The sequence below is a fragment of the Monodelphis domestica genome, chromosome 1 (assembly GCF_027887165.1).
Source record: "Monodelphis domestica isolate mMonDom1 chromosome 1, mMonDom1.pri, whole genome shotgun sequence".
In the NCBI taxonomy this organism is placed as follows: Eukaryota; Metazoa; Chordata; class Mammalia; order Didelphimorphia; family Didelphidae; genus Monodelphis; species Monodelphis domestica.
Genome location: NC_077227.1, coordinates 234,201,607 through 234,217,598, shown reverse-complemented (window position 1 = coordinate 234,217,598; position 15,992 = coordinate 234,201,607). Strand labels below are relative to the sequence as shown.

General features: G+C 36.6%; 1 protein-coding gene across 3 annotated transcripts in view; it reads right to left on the bottom strand.

Annotated features, from left to right (window-relative positions):
- Positions 1 to 15,992, bottom strand: part of KCNK10 (potassium two pore domain channel subfamily K member 10) — a 202,995-nt gene that overhangs the window by 69,746 nt on the left and 117,257 nt on the right. For all 3 annotated transcript variants that reach the window (XM_007472674.2, XM_007472675.2, XM_007472673.2), the window contains exon 4: positions 11,613 to 11,773. In XM_007472674.2, coding sequence (XP_007472736.1) covers positions 11,613 to 11,773 — 161 coding nt within the window. The remainder of the gene's footprint in view (positions 1 to 11,612; positions 11,774 to 15,992) is intronic.

The following is a 15,992-nucleotide window of genomic DNA, read 5'->3' as shown; positions in this document are numbered from 1 at the left end:
CCTGCAGAATTTTCTTTATACTTACCCAAGGCAACCATGGCAGCAGTACTTGCTAATATAGCTCTCAAGAGTCTATTTAGGAATGGCAGGAAGCTAAAGGAAGAGCAACAAAATCAGGACTTTATAATCAGGTTACTAAATGGTCCTTGAAGTGGGTTGGAATTGAAATCTCTCTCAAAAGGGAACCCTTAGGTGTTACCTATTTTGTTTCCCTCCCAGGAAATGTAAACCTTAATGTCTATGCACTTCAATTCTAGATCCCTACAGTCAAAGCGATGGAAGAAATGGCAGCAATCCCCCAGATACAGCACAAGATCACAGATCTAGACCCGAAAGGGACGACAGAAGCCATCTAGTCCAACGCCCTCATTCAAGAATTGGGGAAGATGAGTCTCCAGGATGTTATGTGCCTCGCCTAAGGTCATAGAGGCAGTCAGCCCAAGCCAAGGAATTTAAACCCTTGTCTTTTAACTGGAGAGCCAGTACTCTTTTTCACTTTTTTACTCTGCCTCCTTAATCCAGTGAAATAAAAATGTTTCCTGATAACATGGGCAATTCCCTCAATTACACAGAAGATTTCAGCTATAGAAATGGTGCTGTCCAACTCTGCCCTGTTTTCAACATGGGATAGCTCACATAATGTATGGAGCTGAGGCAGACGAATGGGCAATACAAAATGTGTACCTGGCAATTTCTCCGTATTGCTTATGAGCAGAAAAGATGAAAGAGGGGGCAGCTGGGTGGCTCAGTGGATTGAGAGCCAGGCCTAGAGATGGGAGGTCCTGGGTTCAAATCTGTGTGACCCTGGGCAAGTCATTTAACCCCCATTGCCTAGCCCTTACCACTCCTCTACCTTGGAGCCAATCCACAGTATTGACTCCAAGACAGAAGGTAAGGGTCTTTATAAAGGAATAATTTTAAAAAAATGAAAGACAAAACTCAAGGTGCAGCATGGGCTTACTTCAAGGTGTAACTAGGCATTATTTGTGTTTTGTACACCCAAGTTAACACAATGCCTAAGGATAGAATGGAGAAAGGGATATTTACTCATTTGAAAGTAACAATCTAGAGAAAGACAAATAGAAACACACAGGGCAGAGTTTTATATATTCATATATATATTTGTTAAATGATGCCTTGTCCTGTGCAGGGAGGGGAAGAAGGGAGCTATTTGGGAACTTTAGTGTAAGAAATAAATAAATTCTCAAAATAATTCAATACCCCCAAAAAAAGTCATAATAGAAAAACAGAGTACAATCAGACAATAAGCACTTCTTGTTTGCCATAGGCCAGGCACTATGCTAAGTCTGTCTTCAAAGAGCTTACATTCTTTTTTTTTTAAATTAAAAACCCTTACCTTCCAACTTAGAATCAATACTTTTGTATATGGATTCCAAGGCAGAAGAGTGGTAAAGGTTAAGCAATGGGGGTTAAGTGACTTGCCCAGGGTCACACAGCTGGGAAGTGTCTGAGGCCAGATTTGAACACAGGACCTCACATCTCTAGACCTGAATCTCCATCCACTGAGCCACCCAGCTGCCCCCCAAAAAGCTTACATTCTAATGAAGAATAAAACAATTAAAAGTTCCATATAAGACATAGAGTGTATGAACAGTAGAAGGCACTAAAAAAGTATATAAATTAGGAAAGACTTCCTCTTGAAGGTGGGATTTGAGATGTCATGAAGAAAGACAAAGAAATTAAGAAGGTGGAGGTGAGAGGCAGCTTGTAGACAGTGCTCAGGCACCGAGATGGAAGATGAAGGGTCCCGTGTGACAAGTAGTAAATAGAGCAATGTAGCTGGTCCACAGAGTGGGTGGAAGATAATAGAGAGCAAGGGCACTGGAAAGATAGAATGGAACCAGGTTAGAAAGGTCTTTACTTGCCTAACAGACTCATTTATATGGCATCTGGGTGGGGATGTACTGCAATTGGGAGACAACTGAAAAAGTGAGATCAATTAAGTTACTATAATAGCTCAAATGAGATGTCATGAGGGTCTGAACTATGTCCAAGAATGGTGTGAATAGAAAGAAGGAGAAATAAATGATATGGTAAAGATAAACACAATTGGAGTCATTTTAACAAACATGATAACATATTAAGAACTCGTTGCCTACAGAGAATTGAACTGGCATAAGTCTCAGCTTTTCCAGAGCTTATACTCTAGTATAGGATGTTGCACACATACAAATAAGTACGGTGAAAAATAATATATAATATATATAAAAATAATATATAATATAATATATAATAAAGTGATACTGTGGGCCAGCATACTGGTAGAATAGGAATAGCAGGACTTAGCTTCTTATATGCTACCAATACCAGCTAGAACTATTGTGAACAAACAAATTGTGATATAGACCTGGGACACACTGAGTTAACTTTACTCCCGGGTAAACTGATCTGGGACACAACTGTGGGTCCCCTGGGCAAAGGCAACATGAAATAAGGTTTTAAAATAATGGTAGAGAATTCTTGAGACCCCAGGGAATCACCTTGCCAGCTGCATTTAACCTCATTGTGCTTTTACTACTTTGTAACTACCTTGAGAATTGCTTTCATCCAGGTCTATTGGAGTATATTTTTGGAAAAACTCTAAGGTTTGTGCCAAATGTGGGACTGAAATATTAAAAGTAAAAATTCTATATGAAGTCTAAAGAGAAGACTTCTGAAAGGAAGAGTACACTGAAGGGTATAGCAGCTAAAGGAAAGTTATCATATGTAAAGCATCTATAAAGATTTCAAAATTGAATACTTTGTGGAAGGATCTAAAACTAAAATGATAAAATATGACTGATTCATTTTAATTCAAACATATATCAAATGCTTACTATGTACCAAGATAGAGCTAAGTAATACCAAAAAAAATCTATCAATAGTATATGTATACTATGTATAAAGAATTATTTCAGGCACTAAAAAAAAGGGAAAGGGGCACAGTCTTTCTCTTCAAATAGACACTGTGATGATAAAAGTGCCAGATTTGAAATTAAGAGACATGGGTTTGAAATCCAGCTTGTTATTTATGCTATTTAGATTCCCATGATCTAAAAGGGGGAAATATAACATACCCCAAAATTTTTGCTCCTGTTGTTTAGATATTTTTAATTCTACATGATCCCATTCAGGATTTTCCTGATAAAGATACTGGAGCGGTTTGCCATTTCCTTCTCCAGATCATTTTACAGATGAAGAGCTGAGGCAACTAGTATTAAAATGACTTGCCCATGGTCACACAGCTAATAAGTTTCTGAGATCAGATATGACTTCATGAAGATGAATCTTCCTGATTCCAAACCCAGTGCTCTAGTCACTGTGTCACCTAACTGCCCACAAAAATATGATGCATAAAAAATATTTCAGAGCAAAGAATTTGATAACAGAGAAATTATTTTCAACTGGTAAGATTAAGGAAAACTTTATGATGGAAGAGATATCTGAACTGAAAAAGATTTCAACAAGTGTTGATGAGGTAGTATACTATAGGAATGAAAGGTATTCTTGGGACTTGTACAGGATGAAGTCAACGAATAGTAAATAGTCAGTTTGGCTAAAATATCAGATACCTGAAGGAGAGAGGTACAAAATTAAGAGAAAAAGAAATTGATGCCTGGACCTTGAAGAAAGATCAAAACTTCAACAAGCATCTATGATAAGATGTATTCAAGTCAAGAATAATCATCTCACTATATTCTGTATTGATCAAAGCACACTTTTAGTGTTGTATTCTCTCTCGTATGTCATGTTTAAAGAGGGACATTAGCAAACTGGGGCATGAGTGGAGGTGGAATTGGAGGAAGTTCAAGAAGATATCCCATGATAGAAGAAATTGGGGTTGCTGACTCTGGACAAGAGAAGCCTTAGAGGGCACATGCATGTTTTCTTCCATTCTATTAAAGGTAATCATGTGACAAAGAAAGAAGATTGTATTTATAGAACTCTAAAGAGGATAATGAAGACTAATAGGTATAATTAGAAGGAAGTAGATTTTGGTTCAATATAAGGAAGAACATTCCAGCAAATCACAGTATCCCATCATTGCAAAAAGTCCTCCTGGGGCAAGTAAGGAGATGCCATCTCACACCTATCAGATTGGCTGAAATGGAAAAAGGGCAAAATGACAAATGTTGGAGGGGATGTGGAAAACTGGGAACACTAATATACTTGGTGGATCTTCAAACTGATTCAACCACTTCGGAAAGCAATCTGGAATTATGCCCAAAGAGTTATAAAATTGTGTATATCTTTTGATCCAGCAATACCACTATTAGATTTATTTCCTAAGGTGACTAGGGAAAAAGGAAAAGAACTTATATGTTCTAAACTATTTATAGGTGTTCTCTTTGTTTTGACAAAGAACTGTAAATCAATGGAATGCCCATCAACTGAGGACTGGCTAAATAAGTGAATACTACTGTGTCATAAGAAATGATAGTTTTTGTGTTTTTTTTTTTTATGTGGAAAGACCTACATGAAATTATGGAGTGAAATGAGTAGAACTAAAAGAATATTATACATAGAAATACTGTTTAAAGAATATCTTATGTATGTTCATCTTTAGAGAAAGAAATGATAAATAGAAACAAGCAAGGCATAGTTTTATTTCTACATATATCTTTTTGTCAAATGATGCCTTCCCTAATAAGGGGAGGAAAATGAGGAAGGGAGGTACCTGGGAATTTTAATGTAACAAACTAATTAATTTTTTTTAAACCCTTACCTTCTGTCTTAGAATAAATACTGTGTATTGGTTCTAAGGTAGAAGAGTGGTAAGAGCTAGGCAATGGGGGTTAAGAGACTTACCCAAGGTTACATAGCTAGGAAGTGTCTGAGGCCAAATTTTAATCCAGGACCTCCCATCTTTGGACCTGGCTATCAATATACTGAGCTACCGAGCTGCATAATTAATTTTTTTTGAGAAAAGATACTATAGGTATCAATGACCCTAATCTCACCCCTGGAAATTGTTTTTTATAGACATAGTTTAAAGCTAAGTGCAAGAGACAATTTCTAAATTGTCTAAAGTTTGTTATATGGACCCTGATAACCACTACAATAAGAGTAATTTTCATTAATATAAAATAAAATATAATAGGAGCCTATACAGTTGTGTGACTAGCTACTAGCTTTGTTCCTTCCTCCTTTAGTGTTTAAATGATTTCCTGAGGTTCTCTAAGGTTCACAACCTGGCCCTAGGAGAAAATATGACAGATGATTAGAATTGGAACTAGAGTATGAATATCTCCTCCCTACCAAGTCTCAATATTTGGTGCTGAGAGTGGTAGAAGAATCCTGGATGTGAACCTAAGGTTGGGAGGAGGTGAATGGAATTTAACTGACCTATCATAGCTAGTAGAGAAAATTGAGAACCACTGATTGCAACAGAGATGGGGGGAGACACTGAGAGACAGAGACAGAGACAGACAGAAAAATACTTGAATAATTCTATATTCTTTTTTTTTTAGCTTGGAGAAGGAAATCTCAACCTCAAGGGTAGTACTCTTCCAGGCCTTCATTTCGAGCTTGACATCCATTGAAATTTTGCTTGAGACTCCACACATTTTCATTTTTGTATTACTGTCCTCTTCTGAGCTCATATTTTGGTCATCTCTCTTAATGAATTTTTTTTCTAGCATCAGGCCTTTTCTCTGTCTTTTGTTTGGGGGGGGGTGGATTTTCCCCTTGATTTTGTCTGTATGCTAAAGCTTAGCTCCTTTCCTGGAGGGGAGAGAGTGTTATCTCTCACTTGTTCTATGCCTGGGATCTGCTCAGCCATCTGGGTCTCAGATTGAGCACTCTGAAGAGGTGGCTTGGTTGGCCTCCTAGGTGGAGGTTTGCAGCTCTTCCATTTAACTGGCTGGAGTTGGGTTCTACCCAATCTCATTGAAGCTGGACCTTGTTGGGCTAGTTCCTCCCACAGCTGCCTATGCTGGGTATCACCTGGTCTCTATTCCAGCCAGACTCTGAAGGGCTGGTTTTTTTCCTCCACTTACCCAGCTAGGGCTGGACTAAGCTGTTGTACTCTTTTCCAATCTGCTTATGCTGTATCATGTCAGAATTCTGATGAGGCTTGTTCAGCACTCTCTCCTATGTATATGCCCATGTATATGTCTATAACTATTTGGAAGATCAAACTCAACCAGATCATTTTTTGACTGTCCATGAACCATCATGAAAATAGTCACACTATTATTTAATACTAATTACAGTATCTTTCAAGATTTTGTAATTCTTCACTTTAATTACTATATTATGAGTATGGTTATGTGTGTATATCTATATCTAAAATTGTTTTTCAAGTAGTTATATTTTGCAAAAAAATATGACTTGATGTTTCTTTTTTCCCTCTATCAGCTATCTATGTCATAAAATTCAACTCACCTGGAGCAGCTGGGTGGTTCAGTGGATTGAGAGCCAGGACAAGAGATAGAAGGTCCTGGGTCCAAATCTGACCTCAGATACTTCCTAGCTGTGTGACCCTGGCAAGTCACTTGACCACCATTGCCTAGTCCTTATCGCTCTTCTGACTTAGAACCAATATACGGTATTGATTCTAAGATGGAAGGTATGAGTTAAAAAATTAATCCCATCAATGTATACCCACTGCTTTTTTGGGTATTAAGGTTGATAGTGGTAACTGATCTCCTATGAACATTTTTATTGCTAATAAGATCTAGCAGCTGGAGTTACACACATGGAGCTGAAAATAACACCCCATTTCTAAAAGGAGGATTTTATTTCCATGAAACAGTAATTAATTTAAGTTAACTCTTTCACTATTGTGTATCCAACCAGGGGCATGTGTGAAGAAACTGATGATTCTTTCCAAGTACCAGTCTTCATTGTATACCTATGCTTTTCCATGAAATGCGTCTGGTATAAAGAAGTGTCTTTGGCATCTAGCACCTACTACCTCTTAGAGAACAGAATTATTAATACACTAATTGACTATTAGGAACAGAGATTTGGAATATCACTACTTAAGGAGCTGGAAAATTTTAAAGTCTCAAAATAATTATGGCACCAAAAAGTCTAGTGTAATTTATCATTGCTATTATCATCATCATCATCATCATCATTATTATTCAGCCACACTCTGCCTCAAAGAACAAGTAAACATCTATGCCTCACCCTTAGAGAAATAGAAAAAGAAAAAAAGTGTCCCTTGGCTTCACAAGAAATAGCTGAAATGATTCCTCTGATCACTGTGAAGAAGTGCACAGGTGCTTTTGAATCTAATCCAAATCTCAGGCAAGGTCATCAAATGTGTCCAGGAAAAACATTGTCCTGTTTACATGGTAGATAAAAGACAAGCCTTACAGATGGAAAGACCTGGTTTCTAGTTCTGCTTTTAACATATACTAACTATGATCTTGGTCAAGTCACTCGACATTTAAGAATATATGTTACAGGAGAATTTCTAATTAGCATGAAAGAAGAGACTTTCCATACCATTGCAAGAGGTCTATTTAATGAGGAAACAACAAGTTTAGAACCAGGTAACAAATAAAAACTCAGGACTACTAGGGACAATTGGTCAGGAATCTTGGTATTAAACACACTTACCAATTCTATTGCTATGGACAAGTCATATTCCTTTACAGGGATTCAATTTCTTACTCTATAAAGGAGAGGGTTGAACTAAATTGTCTCTAATCCTGGCATTCTGTGGTTTTTTTGACAAGAAGGGAAGGTACCTTCATTAATAGTGGTCTTTGGTGCAGGCACTTGTCCTCCCTACACTGTTCCTTAAAACTAAACTCAGGTTGGCCAGAACTGTAAGGTCAAAAACTTGGATTAAACCAAAACACATCTAATAATTCTATTCCAAATTTCCTCTAGGTTAATCCCCCCTTTCTGGAGATAAAGTAAGATTGTGAGTGACAAACTCAATATCATAGAAATAAGTTAAAATGGAATTTGGAAATGCTACACAAAATAAATAATACAATATAGATAATATCAATTTGTTGTTTTTTAGGTCATTAAGTAGCCCACATGGACCTGTTTCCATTTGAGTTTGATACTACTGCTGTAAAGCAGGGATAGGTGGCAAAACTCAATATGGTAGAACCAAGTAAAAATGGAATTGGGAATTGTTTACAAAATAATAATAAAACAATCTAGATATAGATAATGTCAATTTGTGGTTTTCTAAGTCAATATGCAGCCCATGAGGATCTGTTTCCATTTGAGTTTGACACAACTGGTCTAGGGAACTGAGAAATAATGAAGTGATCTCCCCAGTCAGAAAAGGGATTTCAGTCAGGTTTTCCCAGCTTGTGGACCAGCTTTCTATCTACTATATCACACTGTCTCTCCACACAAAGTATATATTAGGTAACTAGAGGAAAGAGGAGTAACTGCTAAAGGGATTAGGTAGGGCATTATTTAAGAAATAATACTTTAGTTGAGTTTTGAAGGAGGCTGAGAAACACAAGAGGTGGAGATAGGTAGGACTGTATATTACTCAGTTGACATTTGAGATTTATCTTTAATACTATACTATTTTGATTTCTAATACTGCTTTATAGCATTGTATTTTTCAAGCCTTTTCCCTCATTCCTTTGTCCTGACAATCATAGGAATACCCTCACATTCCTTGCCCCAGAGCATCCTCTAAAATTAAGATAATTAAGATTGAGAATCTAAGATTTATCTGTTTTGGTAAACAAATTTGGCTCCAACCAAATATGTCCAGGGAGAGACATGTCCTTGATATCCCCACTGGGATGAATAATAAAAGTCAATCAAAACCAGACCTAACAATTTCTCCATCGAGACCAGAAAGGATTTTAGAATGCTGTGATCAGGCATATGACTTCATCTATCATCATGAGGATATCAGGAAAAGACTGAAAAATGTTAACCCACCTCCTCTTTAGGTATTTACCAATTAGATGCCTTGTGACATCTAAGGGAAGACTGACTAATGAGCTTTTAAAATTGTATTTAAATGACTTAAGACTCATTGACCTTGATCACAAAGAGATATTCTGGCCAATTAATTTATTGATTATTGCTAACCTAGTCAATAAATTGAATTTTCTTACCCAGAATTCAGTCTCAGACGTTTTACTGATCACACAGTTATCTGCTATAGGGGAAGGAGGAAGGCTAGGTTTGAAGTTAGAGAACTCTATTTCTAGTCTTGCTTCTAACCCTTACTACCTATACAAGGATTTACATACATTGGAGAAACTTTTCTTCACCATTTTCCTATGACACTTATTAACTGTGTGGTTGTGGCTAAGTAAATTTCCCAAGCCTCAGTTTCACCATCTCTCTAAAATGAGGATAATAATGCCTGCATTGTATACTTCTGAAAGAAATTTGTGAAGAAAACATTCTATGAACCTTACATAAAGATTTTATTCTATAATTACAATACATCTAGTTAAAATTATTGAGTCATTTTTCCCACCAGAATGCCACATGCAATGAGAATGTGTTAGTCAATTCTTTATTTGCATAGCTGGGAAGTATTGTATTGGTTCTTTCCAAATTCTAATCACCTCATTTTCTAACATAATGCCATCTAACTACCCCCAATAGATGCATTTTTAAATTATATGTTCTCTTATATCAAACATGATTTTAAAAGCTAAAGAGATTTTAAAGATTATCTAAACTCTTAATTTTACAGGAGAGAAGAAAAAGAACAAGCATTTCTGAACCATGTGTCATATGCCAGGAACTATACTAAGCACTTTACCAATATTATATCATTCAATACCGACTACCTGGAAGGTAAGTGCTTTTATTATTCCCATTTTTTAACTGTTGAGAAAACTGAAACAGAGTTCACATAACTTTCTCAGCATCATACATCTTATAGGTTTCTGAGGTCACATTTGAACTCAGATCTTCCTGACTCAAAGCCTCATACTCTGTTCATTGTGCCTACTGAGAAAAACATGAGGCATGGAAAAAATAATTAAAATGGTAGAGCCATTTGAGATTTCTAATTTCTCCCATTTGGGATTTTGGTTTGCTGGGTGTTTGGTTACAATGATGCATTTCCCAGACTCAAGATAAAAATGGGTGCTATTATTTTACATTTTAAGAGGTTGTTTCAAAGGAGCTTAAAAAAAATCCTTAAAGATGGTGTTACCAGGGGGCAGTGGGGTAGCTCAGTGGATTGAGAACCAGGCCTAGAGACAGGAGGTCCTAGGTTCAAATCTGGCCTCAGGCACTTCCTAGCTGTGTGACCCTGGGCAAGTCACTTGACCCCCATTGCCTAGCACTTTCCACTCTTCTGCCTTGGAGCCAATACACAGTATTGACTCCAAGACGGAAGGTAAGGGTTTAAAAAAAAAAAAAGATAGTGTTACCATCTCTAAACTGGGAAGTTGTGAACATCAATGAGAAAGCTTTTAAGTTGAGCTCTCTACAGTTTCCACAGTGACCACTGCAGGGACCAGGTGCATCCCTGATAAGAGCAAGCAGCACTTCTGGGCAAATATTTTGAGAGTTTTTTTTTTTTTTTAAGCCAATTCTCCGTACTGCTTAGATCAAACATGAATGGATAGCACACTCAACCAAAAAATCTGTGCTCAGCATCAAATTCCAAAGCAAGTTCAGTCTCTGGAGATCTGTCCATTAAAGAAACTGCCCGCAGTTAATTCTAAAAATAAAATAAGGCCTCAAACTCTAGCAATATAATGCCTCAGGAAAAAAATACAATATTTCAGCATATTCACTGTATGCTTTTCCCAGAGAACTAGATTTCATTGTAGCTGCAGAAAACTCATGTCAGAATGACAACCATTGGCACTCAACATCAGGACATTGATTGATTCTTATTAATATCTGAGGTCATTTCAAAATCTTATTTAAGTACAAGAAAGCATCCCCTGGGATGGTTTAAGAGACATCCAGAATTATGCTAATAATAGAAAATATAGTAGCTACTCTCTGGTTAAGTTTAACCTTACACGCATGCAAGGCAAGTAAGCACCCACATGGTATGACTTGCAGGGCACCAGGAAGGATTTTACTCTAGAAGAGCTGTCCTACTTTCCTGTCACTTGAGGACATTCACTTCTGGAGTTCCCATTGCAGATGAATTACTGTGCCCATTTTTGTTTGCCCAGTCACACTACAGAGTGAGAAGATTGTGATAGGTGTGGCTTCCTTGACATCCCTCTCTCTAGGTCATGGGAATCACTACATCCTGCCTTACAGACCATATAGATGCCTTTCAGATGGAGGTGAAGCAGAGCTATGCAAAGTAGTCTTATTAAGCATCCTTTCTATGATGTGGTTAAGTAAACATTTTTATTGACAATTAAAAGTCCCACCAGTGTCTCATTTCATCCTAATATCAGACCACAATTACCAGGAGACTGCTTTAATCAGGTTCAGATTATTACAAAAGTATTTCTTGAAATGTGACATTCAACTTCCAGGGTCACACACACACACACACACACACACACACACACACACACACAAATGACATTTGTTAAAACATCTGCAACCATGTAGGATAAGATCATAAAATTAAATTACACAATTAACATGCTGCTAAAAGTTCCTTCTAGATTCTAGGTATAGAGAATTAAAAGACTAAGTAACTGGGCTATGTACCTGAGAGTACTTACCCGAAAGACTTGCTCCACTCTTGCAATACTTTTCCCAAAGATAGTTCCAAGCTGGTCTCCAATTCCAGCCAATAAGAAACCAAAGAGTGGAATTCCAAAGATGGCATACAAAATACAAAAGATTTTGCCTCCTTCAGTGCTTGGGGCAATATTTCCATATCCTGTGGTTTTAATAGAAAAAGAGAGGAAAGTATAAGGAATCAGAGAAATTAAATTGAGGGGAAATATAGTCAATATTATCCCCTTTGTCTAAAGTCTAAATTCTTCCATTTTAAGAGATTTATAAATGGCCATTGCCATTTTAAATGTTTCACATAAATAAATAACACCACGATATAGAAAATGTTAATTTGTGGCTTTCTAAGTCAATATACACCCCACAAGAATTTGTTTCCACTTGAATTTGACAGCTCTAGGGAAGAGCAGGGTTTCAAAACTCCCCAGTATGGTGAAATCAAACTAAAATGGAACTGGAAAATGCTTAACAAAATAAAAACTTTTCTTCCTTATCATATTTAACAACACAATATCATAGAGTAATAGTTATAGAGATAGGAACATTTCATTTGGGGACCAAGAACAATTCATTTTGTCTCTCTTATCCTGAGTTTTCCCCTCTGTATTTGTGGTAATTGTGATTATCCAAATGATTTTTTATTGGGAATTTCCAATGAAGAAATTACCTTCTTACCAATACAGACCAGAACATAATAGTAGGAAAGATGCCTAGGATGCAATGATTTCCCTAGGACCATTCCCTATAACTAGTATATGTTATAGTAGAGCTCAAACCAAGGCCTCCCTTACTCTGACTCTATCCACTAACTCTCATTTCCTTTCTGAGAGGCTTGAGATTCAAATGAAATAACATATGTAAAGTGTTTCCTAAACCTTGAAATTCTGCCTAAGTTATCATTACAAGTTAGCCTACAAACTTGAAAAGATGGAGCAGATTAAGTTGGTTCTAGATTTGGTGAATTAGAGATTTGACTTCTTGGGTAGAATGTTTAGTTTTCCTAACTTAGGTACAGAAAAGAATGATCTATTTCCAGAGTTTTTAACCTCTTTCGTGTCATGGAACCTGTGGCGATCTGCTGAAGACTGTAGACCAGTGCTGGTGAAGTATTGGCACATGTGCAGAGCTGGGCACTGGGGGAGCTGTCCAGCCACCCAAAACAAGCCCTTCCTCCCACCACTCTTTGGGGTAATGTGGGGGAAGGAGGGAGTTTACAGGCAGCTTAAAATTGCAATCTGGGCATGTGAACTTGAAAACCTTCCCTAATGCTGCTATAGATCCTTTCACAGAATACTATTTTTTGAACACATAAAGTAAAAAAAGGATTACAAAGGAAAATGTAATAGAACTATAATTGTTCCCTTCCAGATTCACACATTGCTCCAGAAATCTAATCATATACCCAAGGTTTATTTAGAAACTTCTGGTCAATCATATATATTAACCAGCAAGGGGTGGGATAGTGAGGAAGATAAATATTTTGACCCTTGAAGCATGAAAGTGTATAGTAAATCCCTGATAAAACTTGGTTATAAGACACACAATTTTTAGCAATCTTTTATGTATAATTCCAAATACAATATAACATAAGTTGTTACCTCTTGGAATATATCTAGATGATAAACTCCTTGAGGTGAAATACTGTCTTCAATTAGACTGAATTTGAAAAACATTTATCAAGTACCCAGCTATATTGGAAGTATTGTGCTAGGTAGTCTAGGGAAAGCAAAGATGAAGAAAGCAGAGCCTTTCCTTCAAGGAACAACCATGTAATCTTATAGGAACAGACAAGATACATGTGTGTTATCTCTCTCGTAAGAATGGAGCTCCTTGAGAACAGTAACTGTCTTACTTTTCTATTTATATCCTCACCACTTATCTCAGAGCTTTGTACAGAGTAAGCTTAATAAATTATTTATTCCTTCATCCATATGCCAAATACATGGAGAGCAGACTTTTATACATTAAAAACAATCTAATAGGATTAATTAATTAAAAGGAAACAATTAACATACAACATTAGGTAATCTGATTTCTAATTGGAGAAAAGATTAGGTATTTTCTAAGTTGTGAGATGGAGAGTGAACAGATACATTTTCCTGAAATCACAAAAAGAGGAGTCCTACTGCCCATAAGTGACTGTTAACAATCAAAGAAAGATGGAAACAATAACTGATCGATCAGTGTAGGGCTAGTTTTCAGATAAGACATGGCTTTCTTAAAATATATAACTGCAAGAAAACTCCTTGCATCAGTCTTTGGATCTGACCCAGTTTCTGGTCAGCATAAACTAGGTCCTTAGTTAAGGGTCTCTAAACAGCAGGTAGAGGTGGTCCAGCTTGCCAGACATCCAAGGCTAGGTTCAAACAATGCAATAACATTTTCTCCCAACTCTCACCATTGAATAAAGTTTTCTCAAAGACAGAAATTAGATTAGATCCACAATTGATTAGAAAAAGAACTGAGCTAGATCCAGAATTGAGCCACAAAATGAAATCAGTGTGATTTACTCCATTCCCACCAGCACTTGCTTCTACAATCCCCTCAATTCCTTCTTTACCAATTCAGATAGCAATCTATCCATGATTTAGCAGGTGATTCCTAGGGAGTTACCCAAGGTTAAGTAACATGCCCAAGGTCATGTAGCTCACATATTATGGTGTCAGAAACAATATTTGAAGCCAAATGTTCCTGACTCCATGCCCAGCATTCTATCCACTATGCAACAATCTCATCTTCTTTCCATAAATTGGGCAATTCATTTTGGAGTGAGCTCTTAATTGACACAAGTAGGTGCTTGATTGTCATGTTAGTTATCAGCATGTAAGCCTCATAGTGAAATCTCACCTTGGAAGTTGCCACTATCCCCTTCTACTCATTAACTGATGTTTTCTTCTTTCCTAGAGGATGGCTCAATTAGCTATTTTCATTTTCAACTTTCCATTCAAAATTATTCAAACCCTCTATCACAAATTCTCTGAATTGTAATTTTCATTTCTTAGGCAGAGTTTCAATTAGTCTTCATAATTGTTCCAGTTCTTTCAGTCAGCTTTTTTTTCAATTTAGTCATAAGTTCTGGGCTGGTTTTTTTCTAATTATTTTTCTATTATTTTTGAAAATATCCTTGAGAAACATGGATTAAAAATTTCTTTGGGCACTCCTTTTAGAAGGATTCTATTTTAGTTTAAGTAATAGCATTGTCAATATAATAAACACACATATATTTTATTTGTCCCAGGATTACAGTTACTCTCAGAATTATCCTGCTAATTTAAGAGAACATTTCAGATTCCCACTGCCCTGTAATTGCCTGATTATTTTTGGTTAATATGCATTTTTCAGACTAAATATCTCTTTAGGAAACCAATAGAAGACACAGGCAAATAAATTTGGGCTTTAAACATCCTGAACAGATATTTCAAGAAAAGGCTTTAAATAAGGATTTTACCCTCCTTCACTCCCACCATTCACTCCAAGAATAGGAGAGTCACAAATAACTAAAGCCTATAGGTATTGAATATAGAGGCGAAATGTTGATGGAAGGCCCTTACTGTATTTTTGGCTTTATAAACCAAGGCTTATATAAAATGCCCAGTTCAGCAGAATCTAACTTTATAAGCTTTTTCTGTTGGCCAAATATCAGTCACTCAGCTTTTTGAGCCTTGACTGTTCATCCAAAGGCAAATGAGAAAAAAATTATAAGCACAAAGAAAATAACCCTTTCTAGTTTGTATCCTTTCCCTCCTTCTACAAGTTTAAATTTTGCCTAAATTAGATCCTACATATCAAGGGTGATGATAATTTGTTTATAATATGATTTTTTTTAAATAGGGAGGGACTTTTGGAAATTTTTGCTTGTTGGCTTCTTCCAAATTTTAGCTAAAGTACCACCAAAAGTCATTCAACTCACTTAAGATTATCTTTTGAATCATCCATTTTGAACAAAGTTAAGTTTGTCCAGAACTGAAAAAATGAATTATTCTGTCTTCTGAGCTTTTTCTACTTTCTGGCAACCATCTTAAAGCTTCCAAAGGAACAACACAAATTGGGGGATTTGATTTTCACTTCATTATTCCTATTTAGATAATGCTGGAAAATCACTTAGGATTCTCTTTTTCTGTCTTTTTAATGCCCCTCCAAGTTTACTAACCATCTGCATTCGAGCCAGCCAAAGGTGACTCATCCTTGAATGAGAGCTATCACTAGCCATTTTGATACTAAGGAAAAGCAGCACAAATATGGTCTCTGATCCCAACCTTTTAAGAAAAATGCAGTTGAATGAAAGTGAAGAGAAACCCCAAGCTGATCCCCAAGTGTAAAAGTCCAAAGCTATCACTACTGGAGAAGTCATTGCAGAGGGGGAA